The 19122-nt window shown below is 49.9% G+C and overlaps 1 protein-coding gene across 1 annotated transcript; it reads left to right on the forward strand.

Annotated features, from left to right (window-relative positions):
* The first annotated feature begins 457 nt into the window (after nucleotides 1-457).
* On the forward strand, nucleotides 458-18587 carry LOC105426479 (uncharacterized). Its single transcript, XM_011637722.3, has 2 exons — nucleotides 458-1245; nucleotides 12975-18587. Exon 2 carries the CDS (start codon nucleotides 12995-12997, stop codon nucleotides 14405-14407), a length of 1413 nt encoding a protein of 470 aa, XP_011636024.2. The 5' UTR covers nucleotides 458-1245; nucleotides 12975-12994; the 3' UTR covers nucleotides 14408-18587.
* Nucleotides 18588-19122: the final 535 nt, after the last annotated feature.

Consider the following 19122-nt stretch of genomic DNA (forward strand, 5'->3'; position numbering starts at 1 on the left):
ACACTTGCGTCGCGGCCGCGTGCACGACGCAATCTAATCGCTCCGCTCGGAGCGACGACGCGGACGCGGGTGCATTCCGCGGTACGATGGCACGACCGATCAAAGGGGGGAGGAGGGAAGGAGAATCGCGGGGTGGTCGTCGCGCAGCGCGCAGCAAGTGGGGGACCGGACGGTCTGACGCAGGAGCGCGTTGGAAGCCGGTCGGCGGTGGCGGCGGTGGCGGCGGCGGCGGCGACGACGACGACGATGACAGTGGTGGAGGGACGGCCGGCGAGCGGCCGGAGTGGGGGAAACCCGCCACATATAAACCGAGTATAAACCAGGAGTATAAACTCGTCCCCCTCTCCGCGCGCGTCGTCTCCCGCGACCTACGTTCACCAACACGCGCGCACGACACCCCGTCCAGTCAGCCTTCTCGGCATCGAAGCCAGACGACATTGGGGCCAAGACGGCGGCACGGCAGTCGCTGTCGGAGTCTCACGCGGTGCGCGCAGTCAGTTGGCAGTCTGGCCTCGTAGCGTGCGGACGTGTGCCGTCTTCGTGATCTCGCTTTCGCGCCCGCAGGAGCCCGCATTTTATATATACGCACTACAAACGTATATAACGCTGTTTTGCCTATATATACGCATATATAGGTATTCTCTCTCTCTCTCTCTCTCGCAAGAGATACATACATATACAAACGCGTTCGCCGTCAGGCTCTCGCGCATAGTGCACCGACGCATCGCGGTATCGGATCGCTGTCAGCCGCGAGCGCGGAGTTCAAGTTCACTCGCCCAGAGGCGGGAGGAAGGAGAAGCCCCTCCCCGCCGCGTCTCCAGTGGCAAGTCGATCATTCTCTCTTTTCGGAGTGTCGTCTCGTCGCTCACGCGAGTGTCTCCCGAACGGACGCGACCGTACTGTTACACCTCGCTCCGTTTCGTCGAGTGCCCCGGTGGGATACGACTCTCCTCTCGCCCGCGGAGTAAAGTTTCTCCGAGATTCGTGTTACGGGGACGACTGTTATGTCGCTGTGACAGACCCGCGCGCGCCGGAGGTTCGATGAACGGGGCATTGCCGCGTGCCGTTCCCGTTTCGACGATCGTATCGCGATAGTTACACCCCGCTTGGGAACTGTACGCTTTGTTTTTTTTGGACTGTTTGACGCGCGCCCGAAGGTGAACCCGACGAGGATCGATCTGATCGACGGCAAGGTGGATCGCGATTCCATCGTGCGCTTCGGATCGACGGAACCTTTCAAGATTGGTGAGTACGATCTTCGTAATTATTCAACGGCGACAAAATCGCGGTGCAAAAAATAACGCCAACGCGTTTCTTTCCCGTTAAAAGAGAGCTCTCTGGCTGGTTGAGTTTGAACGTAAAGAGTCAATAAAGATACTTTCGAAGTGTCGCTTATGACGAGAATCGACGAGCTTCTCACGAAACCATCTCCGAAATCCCAAGCCTCCACTCTTCTCGAAATCTCGAAGGAGATAAATACGAGTGACTGGAGAATCACTCTCGAGACGCTAGATACATCCTAGAGAGCCACGTGCTTCCGCCCCATGAGTAAGCCGCGCGTGCGAAACTTCGCGAGTCACGATCCCGTTTTGACAGATCTCGCGTCGGTTCGCCGCGTGGAGATTTCAATTAGCACGTCGGAGATACGGGATTGCGGGATTAAAATACCGCTGCGTAAACAACATTTTTGTTTCGCATTTGGACGATGCGAACGGAGAATTCTACGGATGAGCGCCCCGCACGTCGGGTCGAATCTCCCCTCGCCATTCTCACGTGGTTTGTAACATTTCGTCGCGGTCGAAAACACGGGGCAAAAAATGATGTCGCGTCCGCGCGACGACGCGTCGCGAGAAATCGCGTCGCGTAATTTCATGGCGATTCCCGAGAAGCTCGCGAGCGCGCGCGAATGACGCAACACAACGTATCGCGCTCGCGTGCGCGCAAGTGAGCGATATTCGCGACGTGATCGTTGTGCATCCATTGTCCGGTGCATATCTTATCGTCGTGTATACACTCACGGCTGAATCACGCGGACTCTCGAATAACGCAGGTGTAGATAAAGGCCCCGCAGGGTTGCGAGAAGTGCAATTAATGCGCGGCTGAAGCGGTGATGTCACACTCTTTCGGGAGAGGGGGGGGAGGGGGAGGGGGAGGAGAGGCGAACGGTGGCTAGGCAACTTCTTTCATTTCGTTTCGCCAGCGACTTACGAAAGTGCGTGCAATAACGCGGGCCCATGTTGTGTCCATCCGTTGATTCGCTCGTTCGTTCGTTGCGTCACCCCCTCCTCCGTCGCCGCCACCGGGGGCTATAACGAAGAGATATCCAGGAGGAAGGGGGAGAGATTGAAATTTTTCTATTTCACGATTTCGGCCGGCGCGCAAAAACCGAGAGAGCGGCGGCGCGAAATGCGTTTGCGAAATGCATCGCGATCAAGGATCAAGGTCGGATTTTATTTTTATCCTTTCGACTCTCCGCCGCCATCGCGCGCTCTGTTACGTGAGAAGAATCGATATTCTCGTCGTACATAAGGTGCTCTCCCTCTCTCCCCCTTCGCTCTCTCTCTCTCTCTCTCCTCTCTCTCTTCTCCTCACTGTTAACTACGCTCGATTATAATTTAAAATTAACGATCCCAACGAATTTGATTAATTGAAACGTTGTGAAATCGAGATGCGACGATAACGTTCCTTTTGTTTTTTTAATCGGGAACGAACGTTGTCGCTGCAGCGACGTAACGACAGCTCGATCTCATAGCTCTTCCACGTGGCCGCGACAGCTATGAGAAATGATCCATCGATCGCGATCCTCTCGTGAAACGGGAACTCCCCCTCCCTCTCTCTCTCTCTCTCTCTCTATCTCTCTTTCTCTCATTACATCGGCTCTCCTTCCCCATTGATCTCCTCCCACTTTGCGCTACGTGCCGCTATGGCTCTCTATCAAAGTGGGCCACGGCCCAATTTACCGAGCTCTCTCAACCTCATAGCGTAAAACCGTCCGTACAATAAACTTGACGGACTCCGGCCGAAGGGCACGCACGTGCAGCCGTGCGGACTTGTTGAGAATTAGACGTCGAGAACGATCGGGAATCGAATTGAGGAAAAAAATTCTCAAATCCGTGAAATCGCTGATTCAGAGGCCGAAGAAATCGTAGACGGGAAAAGAGGCGAAAAAGTTGCATCATTCCGATCGTGCAATCGCCGGATACTCCAATAATTAGATAATAATAGATAAATGGATGTATAAATTATACAATTGCCGATAACGTATCGGACGTTGAAGTAAAAATTAGCTAAACTTTCCCCGCAGATAGCGAGGATCACGATAAATAAACAACTCGATCGATGACGACATATTTGTTCCATGATGGAGGGAAAATCGGTCGGTTTACGCGACCTGCGCCGTTCGACTCGTGCTTTCGTGATCACAGCTGTGTTGATTACAACTTTACGCCGGTCGTATTTGAGAGTTTCCGCGAAAAAGATCGAGTTATCTGCCGATCGATACAGATATTGTCCTGGCAGGGTGTCGCGGCGCGTCAGAGAGAGAGAGAGAGAGAGAGAGAGAGAGAGAGAGAGAGCGAGAGAGAGAGAGAGAGAGAGAGAGAGAGCGGATTAGCGGTATCTGCGTTGCACGGAAATGCGCGTACTCGCAGGTATTATATACTGCAACGACGAACGGTCACAAGTGCAACGGCTACTACTAGTTACGGTTTCTCTCTCGTCTGTACATGTGTGCGTGCGCATATGTGTATGTGTGTATGTGTGTGTGCGAACGGCCGGATATACCGACGATATCTAGGTATATACGTGTCATCGCGTCTCGGACATTGTGGATTATACATTGCGTCATCGGCCGTTCATCGATCATTCACAGTGTAAGGAACAAGAGAGAGAGAGATAGAGAGAGAGAGAGAGAGAGAGAGAGAGAGAGAGAAAGAGAGAGAGAGAGAGAGAGAGGAAGGAAGGAGAGAGCGAAAGACACGGTGGGCGAGCAACGTGTCTTATATCTGTTTTTGCGCTGCTCTATTTCTTATTTAAGCGATATCGATGACTGCCGTGACAAGCGCGATTACCGCGGAATTTTAAGGTATTCCTCTCCGCGCGATCGTCAAATCGCTTTTCGAATCTCGGGAGGGAGCGGAGAGGGGAAGCCGGGGGGGGGGTGACTAGTTTTCAGTCGTTCGTGTTAAGTTCCGAACACGCGAGATATCAGCGTTTCAACCTTCGTATTACTGGGAATTGCGTCACGAGTGCTAATTCGAGGCTTCGTCTCTCACGTCGCGGAATTGAGCGACCGAATTCCGCGACGATCGCGATTCAGAGACGACGGCGGTGGCAGCGGCGGCGGCGGCGGCGGCGGCGGCAGTGCGGCCGGTTTATCGATCATATTAGCAAATATCAGACTCCGTTGTTCGCCGCGATGACCTTTTCTCACTTGTATTATGCAACGAAGGTGAATGGTCTAACATAACAGCCTGCACGTGTTGCAGTCACGTGGCGGACGGAACGGGACGGGACGGGACGGGACGGAACGGGACGGGACGGGACGGGACTGGACGGGCGCAACAACACAAGGCGAACCAACTCGCGCAAATTGCGCGAGCGTTTGCGCGCTATGTGCTAACAGTTGCATCACGCACCGCGTTATTTCTTAAGCGACTTTCACACCGCCAGCGCGAGACTCCGAAGAACTGTGAGCCATAGTTGCTCGAGGGCCGCAGGACTTCATAGTCATCTAAATCGAATTAAAATATATTTTTATTCTTGTTGATTTAAAAAAAAATCGAATTTATATATTTCGATTTTATATATCTTTAAAGTCCCTTCGGGGAGAACACGTTGGAATTTTACAGCCATTGTTCGTATAACGAAATGCTGTATCGTCGTACCTCGAAAATTATAACTTTCGGAGTAAGAAGGCGATCGAATCGTCCGCCTTCCGGAGCTCGCAGAGAAAGGAGGGAACGTGTCGATTGTGTCACGATGTTGTCGTCACACAATATGTATTATGTAACGAGGATAAACGCTTTCGTGCAAAAGGCCTCGCTCGTCATCTGACCATGTCACGTGTAGTCCGGAGGCCGGCGGGGCACGTGATAAGAAACGTCGTGAAGAATCTCACGTGGATCGCAAGCCCACCGAACGTGCGACAACGTGGACGGGCCGATCGAAACGCGCGGTAAACATCCTGACTCGCAGACAGCTGATCCTCTGCGAAGGTGACGCGAAGGACGCGATGGCGAATCTTTTCGCGAGCGAGGAAGAAGTTTCGAGAAATCGCGCGCGAGATTGAGATTCCGGGAGGGCGGCTCGTCGTGGCTAGCCGCGATGATAATTGCGAAGCGGACCCGGGGCAAGTCCGACACGTCCGACAGGCGTGAAACGTGTAGGAGCCGCTACACACACACACACACACACACACACACGCGCGCGCGCGCGCTCATCTCGTGTAATTTGGTCTCGCTTCTGCCTGGTCCTTCCCCGTCCCCCCGCTCGCCGCGCTGAATCGTATCACGCCGCGTGACGCACGATTATGTAACGACAAAGCGTGCTACACTATTCTTTCACTATCTATTACACGACTATAATACGACTATATCGGGTGTCCCCGATCGATTCCGAGAAACTTCCCCTTTCCCTCCCCGCGACGCTTGATTTTCCGGAATCTCTTATCAGGCGCTGGAATTCCAAAAACCTTGGACGCGCGCGATTACGATCTGTAATCTCCCCGGAGGATCTAATCTTCCTCGATCGCGCAAATCGGGGCCGCGACATCGTCGAAAATTTTCCTTTCTCGTTCCGTCGACGGCCGGCCGGCCGGCCGGCCGCGTTATCGCGGGCCGATTGCATAATGAGCGGGAAACGAAATCGGAGACCGGTTCGAAATGCCTCGGCAAAGGCCGATAACGGTATCAGCGCTCGCGCTGTTACGTGAGCGCTGACCGCAATCGTAACATACGTATAGAGCCACGGCCAAGCGCGGTGTCGGATGGCCCGGCATTGTGCACATGCCTTTATGTGTGTACCAGTGCGCGCGCGGGCGCGCTTAAGTTCGTCGTACCCGGACTATTTTCGGGGCGTTCGCGCGCGCATCCTATTCAGCGGTTTTTCTGAAACGCGCGTTCCGCAAGTAATAATATCCGGCGGGCGGTCGCGCTCCTCCGAACGAAACGTCACGCGCGTACACGAAAACAGAAAACGCGTGCGTCTCTAATATTTATTTATCGCATACGTAGTACGCGTGTGTCCGTTTCGCAGCTACCGAATCGCGCAGTTGAGATTCTTAGCCTCGTTTGCACAACAATTTACATTCTCGCGTCGGAGTGTTTATTCTCCTCTGGATGTAATAATTTTAGACTTCCGCGCCGTCGCGAGATTTTCCGGAGATGGCCGGGAAATAATGTAAATAAATTTCCGGGAAGATATACGTGGAGCCATGGGTGGAAATTCGTCGTGTTCGTATGCATATCGGTAAGGCCGTACTTCCTCGAACAGGCGACGTCGGGAGGGAAAAGAAAAACAAACCGGCTGGCACCGGGTCAACGGGTGACTTAATCGAGATATGGCGCGCTATCGCGGTAATTATTACTCATCGGACAACATAGTATTATATCGCTAATTATTTTGTGTTTTAAACTATGATACCGATTTTGTAAGCGTTGTGTTTATGAAATCGCAGCGAGCGCGGTTCCTGTTCCTCCCGCGGAAGTACGACGTCGTCGAGCGTAGCGCAATAATATCCCATTTTCTTGCGTATATACATGCGTGGGGCATATATACATCAAACCAATATATATATATATATATATATATATATATATATATATATATATAAACAAACGCGCGATAATCATGATCGCGCAGAGTCTCTCTTTGAGCGATCGTCGCGTTCCTAGAGACGCGCGTCGACGGCACGTGCGGAAAATGCGCGGAAAGTCCGATCGCGCGCTACGCATTTAATTCTCCGGACGTGCTTCCCGCGGCGAACGGTGGCGCGTTTGATTCACAGAAGAGGCGTAAGTCGCATCGAGACATAAAATATATGACTCGTGCACGCAGCCACGGGCCACGTGCAACGCGAGCCGCTGCGTTGCGCAACGCGCGGCCGGAACACGTGCCCGCGTGTACGAACAACACGCTTTATCTCTCTACTCTGTTTTTCCCTCTCCACCATCGTTCCCGGAAAATTGGGTGATATACCGGATGGCGGAGGAGGACGAGGTGGTGAAGAGGTGGGAGCGATAAGATTTCCTCGGAAATGCCGATTGATAGCGACGAGATAGATGCCGACGAGGAAGATGCGTACACGGAAGAATTATTAGCGACCCACGCGCAGTTGGCCGCGATGTTTTTCCTGGTGCGAACAACAAAACGTGCAACCGGCAACAACGGGCGAATATTAATAGCGCATGATTCGTGAATATCCAAGTGACCAACGACGACAGCGAGATCGATCTCACGTAATTTCCCATGCGGCATGCGTATCTTACGATTCTCGCTTGCGACCGATGACCACCTGGCTTTCGTAATCGCGAGATAGGGCAGGAAAAACACGTAGATAATATTAATGGTAAAAAATAGTAAAAAGTACGATATCTCGAAAATATTATATCGTACAGTCTAATATTTTGTAAAGATGATTCTTCACGCGCCACGTAGGGAGTAAGCACTTCGGTGAGCTCATCATTAAATTATATCGCGCCGAGTCATCGCGCAATTTCCATCTCTCGCCACGGTGAACGTTACGGCGATTTTCTTTTCTTGTAATGGAGATCAACGCAAAACGCGCGAACGGTACGTACGCGCGCGGAATCGCGAGGTTGCACAACGGCGACTCGTGACGTTTACGACGGAAAATCCGTGGGTGCCACCCACCCACGGATTCTCGCGTAACGTACGCGGCCGCGGTAACAATGATTCGGCAAGAACGATTGCGAGAAAAGCGATGCCGATTAACGTGATTCAATTTCGTTTAACGTTTTCCCGATGACTTCTCGCTCGCGAAATAGCGTTCGCGAGAAACACAAACGAAATCGTTTCTGCGCATTGACGCGTGTGTCACACGCATTATCTCACGACGCTCACGACGCAACGAAAGACGTGGAGAGGGGCAGAGGGCTGGAGGATCTCCACGCTTCTGATCGCACGCGAACCTTGTTATGGAATTTTAGAATCGGCTAATTAATTAGGCAGCGCGATACACCGTTCGCTCCGAGTAATGATATATGAAAAAACGAGATCGATGGGATTGCGTAATGACATTCTCATTAGTTCATAGAATGCGTTAGAATCTCATAAGCATTCATTTCCGCGGAAGGCACCTGCATCGATTAATAAAAATAACAGAAATAACGTTTTGACGTCATGTTGATCCGTCTAAAGGCCGTCTCGATTTGAATGGCAGAATGGGCCTTTACGTACATCTTCCTTGATTTATACGTGACGCAACTGTTTCATAATCGTAAGATCAAGGATCACGATCAAGATAGAAAAAAAGAGATAGTGGGGAGAGGGACCGGTGGGAGAGGGGGGATGACGTTAGAAGCGTCTATCTTCTCCGTGCTTTTATTGCCGTTTTAATTTCGATAAGTGTGTCAGTCTACCATATTTGTTCCCGCGGAACAATGAATAATAATTTCATTCGCAGATAAAATAAATATCGCGTATTTGCGTGCCGATCTGCGATTTGTTTACGCCAGAAGTTACTTCCGTTCGGGAGAGATTTGATCGCGGTTAATTGTGAAAATTCGGGAAATTAAAGAGGGAGATTTCCGGTGAGAGATTTGGGCGACCGACGCGCGCAAATCGGGAGTCGATTATTCCGCGTCTGTCGAAGCGGAAGGACGGACCGTGATTCCCCGGTCACACACATGCGGCGTACGTCACGCGATGCGTTGCGCGTTTCCGCGTGCGTCACGAGGCGAGGCGACGCAAAACGCGCGAGCCGCGCGGCATCGGTTGTTTGTGAGATTTGCGTCGGAATTATATTAACTGACCGCGACATCGGACGGATACGCGTGCTTCGCGCGCGTCGCGTCCGCTCTCGGTGCAGTCAACAACGTTGTTTACATGCTTAATTAGAAAAGCGTGAACCGCGAGTCACGACATCTCCTCTCTCCCCGCGCCACTTCGCTCCGTCGGTCGTGGCGCGCGACAATAAGCGCGACTTTGCGTGAATCGCACGCTTGGAAATAGACGCGCTGACAGGATCGTAGAAGCGATTTACGAGTCACCGAAATAATTTCGAGCTAATTTCAAAACGCAGAAGTGAGAGAGAGAGAGAGAGAGAGAGAGAGAGAGAGAGAGAGAGAGAGAGACAGCGCGCTTTGTCGCGAGAAGTCGTCCGCCGTGGGCGGAAGTCCGCGAGTTCTTGGAGCGAGTCCATCGGGGATTTCGCAAAGTTGCAATATCAACCGCGATTCCTTCCTAATTGGTATGTAACGTAGAAACGTTTATTTTACTCGACCGAGGAAAATAACTCGAAATTCTCTCTCCGTCATTCTCGCTCCCTCGTCTCGATCGCCTTTTTCGGACAGACGCGCGCGGTCGTTATTGTCGTAATCGTTATCGTCTCGATGCAACGGGTGTTCGATGAAAAAAAAAAAAAAAAAACGCTCGATGGCGATCTCGTGATGACTTTCGCGTGGGCGGCTTTCCGCGCGGCGCGGAAAAATTGACAGGTCGGATATTCGGGCGAAACGAGATAACGTGAGTCACGCGAAACTCGTCCCACGTAATTGGGCGGATGGAATTCCAGGAGATTGCTCAATTTCACAACGGCTCGTTTCGTGTCTCGATAATTCATTGCCCGTGTGTCGCGGCGCCCCGATATATCGAGGAAACCGACCGCCCCGACTTTCAAAGCCGGTCGGAGCGTGTCGTAATACGCCGGCAATGCGGCTCGCCCGAGAGAGAACGCTTTGACGGACGACTTCCAGTCTTGCGTCCTTCGACGGTGAGACACACCACGGGACGCAATCGGACAGACCGCGGTGCGCCACGCGAAAAATTCACGATAAATCAAGTTCATTTCGGCGTTACGAATACGCATTGTCGTCGCGAAAATCCTGAATCATGCCCTCTCGATTCTCACTATTCCGTTTTTCCCGAACGGGAAAATGACGCACGATGCCGATGCTGTTCTTTCTCCCCCCGTGTTTCGTGAGCGCGAATTATTCGACCCGGTTAAACGCGATAGTCGCGGAATTAATGAGTCACTCCCGAAACTTCTGAAAAACACACGACGGCGTGTTGCGTAACGCTGGATTAAATAACGAGCGCGCGCGTCACGAGCCGGCGTGAGTCGTCCGATTTCCATATCAGGAGATCCTCATTGCGTCTATCCTAGAGATCTTCATTGCGCCGTCTCGAATCTTCGAAGATTGTCTTTGTTTCGGATTTCGCAGATTTTGCAATCCAGAGGGATGTGCTCGTCGTGTCGGTAAACCCGTCGGTATTCGGAATCGCGGCGGAGTTTGTTCGCGTTGTTTGTTCCGTTAAGTCGGATCTAGACTAATCGGATCTAGAACGAGTGCGAATAATCACGGACGAACATGAACGAGTTTCTGAAGAGATAATAACGCAAAAAATATTATGACTTAATATCTTAACGACTGAAAAAGATTTTTAAGACAAGCATGTTGTTCAGGAAAACATTTACGTCAACATAAATTTGTTCGTGCTCGCTCGTTAAAGCGAGTGTGTTTCATCGCGATCGTTGCCTTATCTGGGTGCCCGGATTATTTCAAGATTGAAAGGATCACCGTGCTTAGAACCTAAGTCTCAGGTTAAACATTGTGCACGTGTAATCGGACGAGAACTCTATGCATGTCTCCTCGAGCGGGAACGAGCACGAATAAATAACTTGCGTCTACTAGTACAAATATATTGGCGAGTTTGAGTTCAATCTTCCGCGGAAAGAACGAGCTTCCGGCAGCAACGGAGGCTCGAAGCTCTTTCATTAACGCGCCGCATGCGTCTTACGATAAACGCATTATGTTTCCGCGGAAATAAAACGCGGCTCGCGACTTATATAACGCGCGCGATTACATCCGTCTGTCGCGCGAAACGCTGTATCATTTGTGTTGCTGCAGGAGCTAAAGTTCATCAATAGTTGCATAACAACGTGCAAGTGACGTTTTATTGTCAAGAACTTATTAGCCGCCATTGACTATGACTTGATAGCGCAATGAGCGTGTTGTCCGAACAAAAATCCGATATAAAGAGAACTAGGAAGCGAGTATAGAAAACTGAACGTAACGAAATTCAAGTAAGCGTAAATTTTTTTTCGTGGAATATAAGTCGAATAGACTTTTTTTTAACCTATTCTATTTTTCTTCGACAAATGGAAACTATAAACTCGCAGTATGGAATTTCGAACATGTCGACTGGGTTCGTGTCGGGACGGTGTAAATTTCTTTTTTTTACGAAATCGAGCTCGCGCACGATTATCGCGGTGACGATAAGAGATGCGGTTGACACACACAACGCGGCGCCTCTATTACGAATGATTAAAATATTCTCGCATATGGAACCCGGCCGATTTACGTAACGATACTTATCTCGTCGTAAAAGTGGACTCTTTATACAGGCCACGCGCGACGAATCGCGCCACGCTCGGCTGTACGCAAAGCGATCTTCTCAATCGGCCTGCGACCGACCCCGAGAGAGAAAAAGAGAGAAAAAAAAAAAAACACGTGGGAAAAAAGACGTCTTTCTCGTGCACGTCTTCGCGGTTGTAATTAATACATTCACGCTAATGGTTTCGAAGAGCACCGGGACTTGTGCAATAAATATCGAAGGCCGGACAAATGTATGTGTGTTTTCCGGCGTTGCGACGACGACTGGTGGTCGCTCCACATACAAAACACGTGGAGCGGCTCGGTGAACGCACGTGCGCGGTTGCGTAATCGTCGCACGTCCGCCGCTTGGATTAAGTCTTGCGTACGTACGCGAAGGCGATGCCGGCGGAGAGTATTTTCATCCACGATCGCGAGTTAAAAATAAACGTACGAGGAGAGACACTCGCTCGTTCCTGCCTCGTGGCGCTTAATCACGGATCGACTTAATCAACGTGGGGCAACTTAATTATTCGGATTACGTCACGTTGGTCCCCAACGGTATCTTCGTTGTCAAAATTGGAGATTTTTGTCTCGAAGAAGCCATCGTTAATTGGCTGATTAACTGTACAATATGGGAATTCGAGTTCACCGTGGCTTCTCGTGAAATCGTTGCGGATTGGAAAGATCAAAGGAGATCTGGCTCGAAATCGTTGCACAAAAATTCACGAAATAACGATGAATTTTTTTTTTTTTTAAGTCAGAGGTGAAGCGAAAGACTCGTCGAGCCGAGTTCACTGGCACCTTCGTCCTTGGCGAGGCGCGACCTTACCCAAGGCTATTTTGCAACTTCGGACGAGAGACGTGCGCTCGTTGGCAATACGATCGCGAGTGTCTCTCGATCTTTCGGAATTCTTTATCTTTGGCTTCTCCCTCCCGCGCTTCGACGTCAGAAGCGGCCGCGTAAATAAGAAAATAAAATATGCGGTCAACAACGATTCTTCTGCGCGTTCAATCGCGCAGAGAGCCTATTTACAAATCATTTCGGGTCATTACTTGAAAAGGGATAGAGAACGTCGGTTCTTCAGAACTACGGGAGAGCTTCTGGAGAACTTTGCAATTCAAAATTTCCGCTTTTCTGCTAAATCTAAAACATGATTGATAATAAGCTGTTCGAGATACTCCTCCTTCCTTTTCGATACGCCGAACGATACGTAATCCGATCGTCAGCCAGCCCTCTCTCTGACGTATGTGTTATCGCTGTTGTCTGGCATGCTACTTGACTTTCGTCATCGCCGTTAATAAGCCCCAAGACCGTGGGTCGCGCACGCGAGTTTGAGCCGCGAGCTGCGAAAACCGCGTGGCGATATCTTCATCTCGGCCAATTAGCTGACCGAGTGCCCTTCTCTCTTGTTCCAGATGTACTAAGAAGACAAATTATGGTGGCAGAGTTTGTCGCCCGCCAAAGTGGATCGCCCATCAATGGTGAGACCGCGTGCCTGAACAGCAACATGCCGGCCACGCACACAATGGCGCACGGCGGCGGCCACGGCGCGCCCCACGGTGGGCCCCATGACGCCCATGGACCCCTCACGGTGCCCCTCACGCATCCCGGCCATCACGGCGGACCCCCGGCTGCGATCCAGCAGCAACATCAGCATCAGCCGCAGCAGCAGCCCCCGCCGCCGCAACAGCAGCAACAGCAGCAGCCCCAACCGCCGCATCACCATCACCATCACCAGGCTCAGCAGCCGCAGCAGCAACAACAGCAGCAGCAGCAGCAACAACAACAACAACAACATCATCATCATGACGCGTCGCAGACGCATCCTGAGAACTTTCCGCCCAACTTCGACATACGGAAGGAGCTGTTCTCGCAACGTAAGCAGCGCGAATTCATCCCCGATAACAAGAAGGACGACAGCTACTGGGACCGTCGCAGGCGCAACAACGAGGCGGCCAAGAGATCGCGCGAAAAGCGCCGTTTCAACGACATGGTCCTGGAACAACGGGTGATGGAACTCAGCAAGGAGAATCACATTCTCAAGGCACAGCTCGACGCGATACGCGACAAATTCGGGATCTGCGGCGAGTCCGTGATTAGCACGGAACATGTGCTAGCGGCGTTGCCCGCAGAGCCCACGATCAGCGTGAAACGCGCGAAGCTGCCGGCATCGGCGGCGCTTCTTTACGCGCGCACGCCGAGCCCGGTGCACACCTCGGTGATCCATCAGCCGGTGAGCGGCGCCCGTTCACCGAGATCACCGGCCTCGCAGCTCTACGTGCCCGAGACGACCGCTTACCCGGAGACCGAGAGCTTCCAGTATCCGTACTCGCACCCGGCGATGCACCACCTGGACACCACGAGCGCGTTGAACCTGTCGTCGCGCGGTCGCCGGGCGCAATCGCCGTTCGAGCTGTCCTCGGGCAGCGGCGACGAGGCCAGTCCTCAGATGGTCGTGGGATCCCAGAACAATCCGGCCGCCAATAACAGTCTGCCTCACAAGCTCAGGCATAAGTCGCGCATCGGCGACAAGGATGCCGCGAGCGCGCTCCTCGCGCTTCAGGGCATCAAGCAGGAACCCGGCCCGCGAGCGTCGCCGCCCTGGGACGAGGGCTCCAGCGACGAGCGTGACTCCGGCATATCGTTGGGCGCCGAATGGACCGGGCCGACCGTCACCGCGGTCTCGGAGAGCGATCGGGAGGTGAAGATGAAACTGGACCGCCTCGCGTCCGAAGTCGCGTCCCTGCAATCGATATTCCGCCTCAAACCCGCCGCAGCGGCGGCTGCGGCTGCGGCAGCGGACAGCCTGGTGACGGGTCACTCTGCCGCCACGGTCAGCGGACCGTGAAGGACGTAGCTGACCCCCCCCCTTCTTTCGTGGGTCGCCGCGAGCCCTCCTCCTCTTGGCCAAATGCCGGAATCCTTGGAAATTGAATGTGGAGACGTTGGATAGCAGGTCGGGACGTTGTCTGGAGGACGCATGGGAAGGACGACGAATCCTTGAAACGTCGCAGAGTTTGATCGCATCGTTTGAACTGCAAACTAAATCCCATTCGTATACAATCATGGATTTTGTAAAACAGTGCTTCCCCGAATTTTTGTAGTTTTGAATTTGAAATTGACACGCCTATTGTCCTTCCTACTTTTGATTTCGTAAACGTTTTGGACGTATGTCAATGCTATTTAAAAATATATTATATTATCATCATCATCATTATTATTATTATTATTATTGTTGTTATAATATTATTCTTAATTGTAATATACTTTATAATAATTATTAGAAATATATAAATATATACATATAATAATACGTATAAAAATAAAATTTTGTACGTATATTCTAAATATGTACACATCAAAGATTCGCAACAATCTCAGACTAGTCTTGTCCCTGAGGTAGAAGTAAAAAAGGCAAAAGGCATAAATATCGATATGTTAATCCTAAGCCAAAAGTTAAATAAATTCTGGGCAGCACTGTTAGAAATTCGTGTAAAGAATTGAAAAGAATTTGCGTTCGCTTAAAAAAAAAAAAAAATGAAGATCAGGCGAAGAATTTTTGCGTGCCGATGCAGACGAATCGATGATCGATTTTTCATCCATGATTTGATCATCCGATATTGAAATAAGACGGAACACACTCGCGAATCTCTCTCGTGAACAATTTGCGACTATCGATTGCTGATAGCTCTGCTCGTTGCAGCCGTTGCGGAATGCGATCAGGAGACGCTCTCGTCTCCTACGAACAAACTTTAATCCTTCAACTCGTAGATTGTACAACTCCCCGGAACGCGGAGGGTTTCCCCTTCGACGAAACTTATAACTTATTGTGATAGCGCGAGAGATGCCGCAGACCGGCATCCCTCTTTACGTGTGGAAACGAGTCTCTCTTCCCCCTCCTCCCCCGCATGGATTCGAACGGCTACCGGTCGAAGGGTTAAAGACGTTCTCCACTCATAGCTTCCCGTGAAGCGAAGCGGTATTAGGAGTTAAGAGCCGATGCGAGATACCTTGTAGCGCTACGTAAGTTACGTTGTAAGACTCCCCCATAGGCTAATCGTTCTTCTATTATTATCATTATCGTTAACTAGAGAGCTTTGTCGATTCGGGCAGTCGTGTCGCGGCGAGCCGAGCCGAGCCGAGCCGAGCCGAGCCGAGCCGAGCCGTGCCGAGCGTAATCGGCGAGATCAGGTGAACGAAGCACCGCTCGATCTGTATTAAAACGGAGCATTATTACACGCGAATGTTACTCCCCCGATTGATGATGATTGGTCGCGCAACCGGCTATTTCACTACCATCGAATATCCACAATAATTGATCCATTCCCGCGTAACGAAGCAGGGATTTCTTCTTCCTTCTCCTTTTTTTCTTATTCCTCGTGTGTCATCGTCATTATCCCTCATCGTCATCTTTCTCCCATTCGCGATTATAGGACGATCTCGCGTATCGAAGCTTCGATGCTTTAATTTTCACATTCTCGAACCATTCATTCATTCATTTAATCAAATGATCGAACTTCGGCTCATCGTTGATGATCCTGGCTGATTAAATATTAAAAATTTACCTAAGCGATTTTTACCTCGTCCGAAATTTGAGAAATTCGGCCTTGCATTCATTCCGAATTCGCTTTTTATTTATTGCCTCCGTTGCATCTCTCGAGAGCAGCGCGTTGAACTTGGACGAAGTTCCGCGAAACTTCGAATCCCTCATCCTTTATCTTAAAAAAAAAAAAAAAAAAAAAAATTTCTTCAAATCCAGATCCGAATTACGCTGTCAAATATGTGATTGCGGACGGAAGAGAAAGAAGCCAACACCTCCTCGGCGCTCACGCCAAACTTTTATCGACGTCCGTTCCCTCGCGACTGTCTGTTGTCTCTTTTTTTTTTTTTTTTATACTTTTGCTATACGAATTCACACTACGGTCGACGTAGTGGCGTGTCTGTATATATGTATATGTGAAGAAAAACGAAAGTGCATCTGTGTTACAAACGCCGGACGAGAAACGTTAATTTTGATGTATCGTACGCCGCGGAAAATCCTCTCGGAAGGCGGAATTTAGCGCGTATTGAAGTATTAAGCGAGCCTATAGGTGTATGTAATATATATTTACACAGCGTACATATATACTTGCAAGAAATATATATATTATATTCATATATATATATTTTTTTCAAATTAATGTATTTTTCGATATCATTGAAACGAGCTGTAATGCGCTTCAAGCTGGCTACATTGTGGCGCTTGATTGTGCCGTCGCCGAATCGAAGAGGCGAGAGAGAGAGAGATACGTCGTTACTGAAAAAGACCGGCCGGATCGAAATTGAAATCGCGTTATCGCCGCCGACCGGAACCAAAGTGTGATTTTTCTCGGAGAGCGGCGAAGGGAGAAAGGAAGAGGGGGAAAAAAGAAAAAGAAAAGAGAGATCACCAATGATAGGACGAGTGTAATCGACGACGTGTCTCGGCGACGTGTAGGATCGTGCAGAGAGATACCTGGCGACACTTTGCTGATCATTGTCCCCGATCGATCAATCATTTCGTCTTTACCACATGTGATACTCGCTAGAGCGATTAGGCGCGAATCGACGTTAATCTGGGAGCAACCGTACTAGCGCGAAGAAGAGGCATCTCTCTCTATTTATTATATATCAATCGCCTATGTTACGTACGGCGGAGCCGAACGTGTGAACGACGACGAGGAGGAAATCGGAGCTCGATAGATCGATTGGAACATCGATCGTGCGTTTTCGAGTTTCCACTCGCGGGGCGATCCGTCGCGTCCGGCGCGCCGTTTCGTAAAAACAGGATCTCTTCTATATTCCTCTTGCCCCCTGTATTTTTTTTGTACGTTGTTCTCCCCGCGTGAATGTCCCATATTTTGTACGGTGTGTTTGTAAATTCCGCGACTGGCGCCGGACGGACGCGAGGAAATTCCCGCGCGAGGGAAGGTTCTCGATCGCCGCTGACTCTTCGGCTCTCCCCGCAGACGGAAAGACGCAGGCCGAAGACGTCGATTAACGATTACATGTGAAACGGGATAAAGCAGGACGTAAGCAGCAATAAACGTTCCGAATCGTCGTCGAGCTGAGCTCCCGATGCTCCCAGGAACGCAGACGATGTTTGTCGGGCAACAACACCGCGCCGTTTTGCAGTCGCGTCGCCGATTAAAATACCGAGAGTGCCTGTTGTGTAAACGACGAATAAGTCATGTGCGTTTCCTCGCCGCCGATGGCCCGGCGTTTCGCTGCCGGTCAGCAGCGAGGGACACGAAGAATGCTGTACCGTGTAAATACGTTGTCTTCTTATTGTTAACTAAGCGAGCGCCCGCGATTTCCGCAATCAACGTCGACGATGACGACGACGAGGTCTCGACGCGATTAAGAATCCAATACAATCCAATACACATACACATACACACACACACACACACACACACACACACACACACACACACACACACACACACACACACACATGCGGACACACATTTTACGTAGAACACACAACCAGATTACGTCTTTGCCTTGCTCACCTCGAGCGATCACGACAACGCGATTGCGAGAGAGAGAGCCGATATACACATTGTACAAATTATATGTACATATTATATGATCGCACTTTTTTTGCCAAAAAGCAGTTACGAGGACCGCCGGAGCGGTGGAGCGGTTCGGCCGGAGAAGGACCGATATTCTTATCCCCTTCCGCTTTCCTTTTTCACTCTCTTCCCGCCCTCCCCCCTCTCCCCTGTTATACCCCGCGAGATCGTTCGCGAGCGCGTTTCGTCTACAGTTCCTATGCACTACACTAACGGTAAAGCGACTTAGAGGCGAGGATCGATGACCCGTCGTCCGTTTACGATTAAACAGAAACAACCGTAATTCCAACCAATCTAATAAGCTTGGTTCTCCTTTCTCCGGCTGCTCGGAGATGTAAGTATTTAGACTTTAAGGAACATATCCACAGCGCGTGTAGTGTACTTGTATATGAATATCGATAAATAAATATTTTCAATGTTTTTGACACATAAGCCCCTCCCCTGGAGCTCTTTATTATCCCGTCGCCCTGCCCTTCCTTCCGCTTCTCCTCTTTCTCCTCCTCTCGACAAGAAAGAAGGAAACGCCACACTGTTATACTTTTTTAGTAACTTCTATATTTTATACGAAATATAGTTCACAAAAAGAAAATATCTACGAGAAGTAGATAGATTGCGATAAGTGTAAATATCAACTTTGGACAATTAAATACCACACATATGATTATATAAAGAATATAAAAAATATATGTATGTATACATATACTACTTGTCAAAAGTTTGAGTATACACTACTTTTTCTTTCTTAAATTGAAAATTACATCGAAACGTTTGTATATTTGTATTGTTGTTATTTATTTTATAAACATTGTTCAGCCTTTGTTTGGCTTTCATGTTTATTACGTTTATTTATAAAACAAATGAGCTTTCAAAAACATTTTATTAACATAATAGTTTATATTTCTTATTAAAAAATATTTTTATGAAGCTTATTTGTTGTTTTAATCGAAAAAAATGTGTTCTTAAACTT

The sequence above is a fragment of the Pogonomyrmex barbatus genome, unplaced genomic scaffold (assembly GCF_055798465.1).
Source record: "Pogonomyrmex barbatus isolate J1 unplaced genomic scaffold, ASM5579846v1 scaffold1, whole genome shotgun sequence".
NCBI lineage: Eukaryota > Metazoa > Arthropoda > Insecta > Hymenoptera > Formicidae > Pogonomyrmex > Pogonomyrmex barbatus.

Bases quoted from the DNA above. Each gene is read 5' to 3' on its own strand.
- LOC105426479 (XM_011637722.3), top strand. From the start codon at position 12,995: ATGGTGGCAGAGTTTGTCGCCCGCCAAAGTGGATCGCCCATCAATGGT.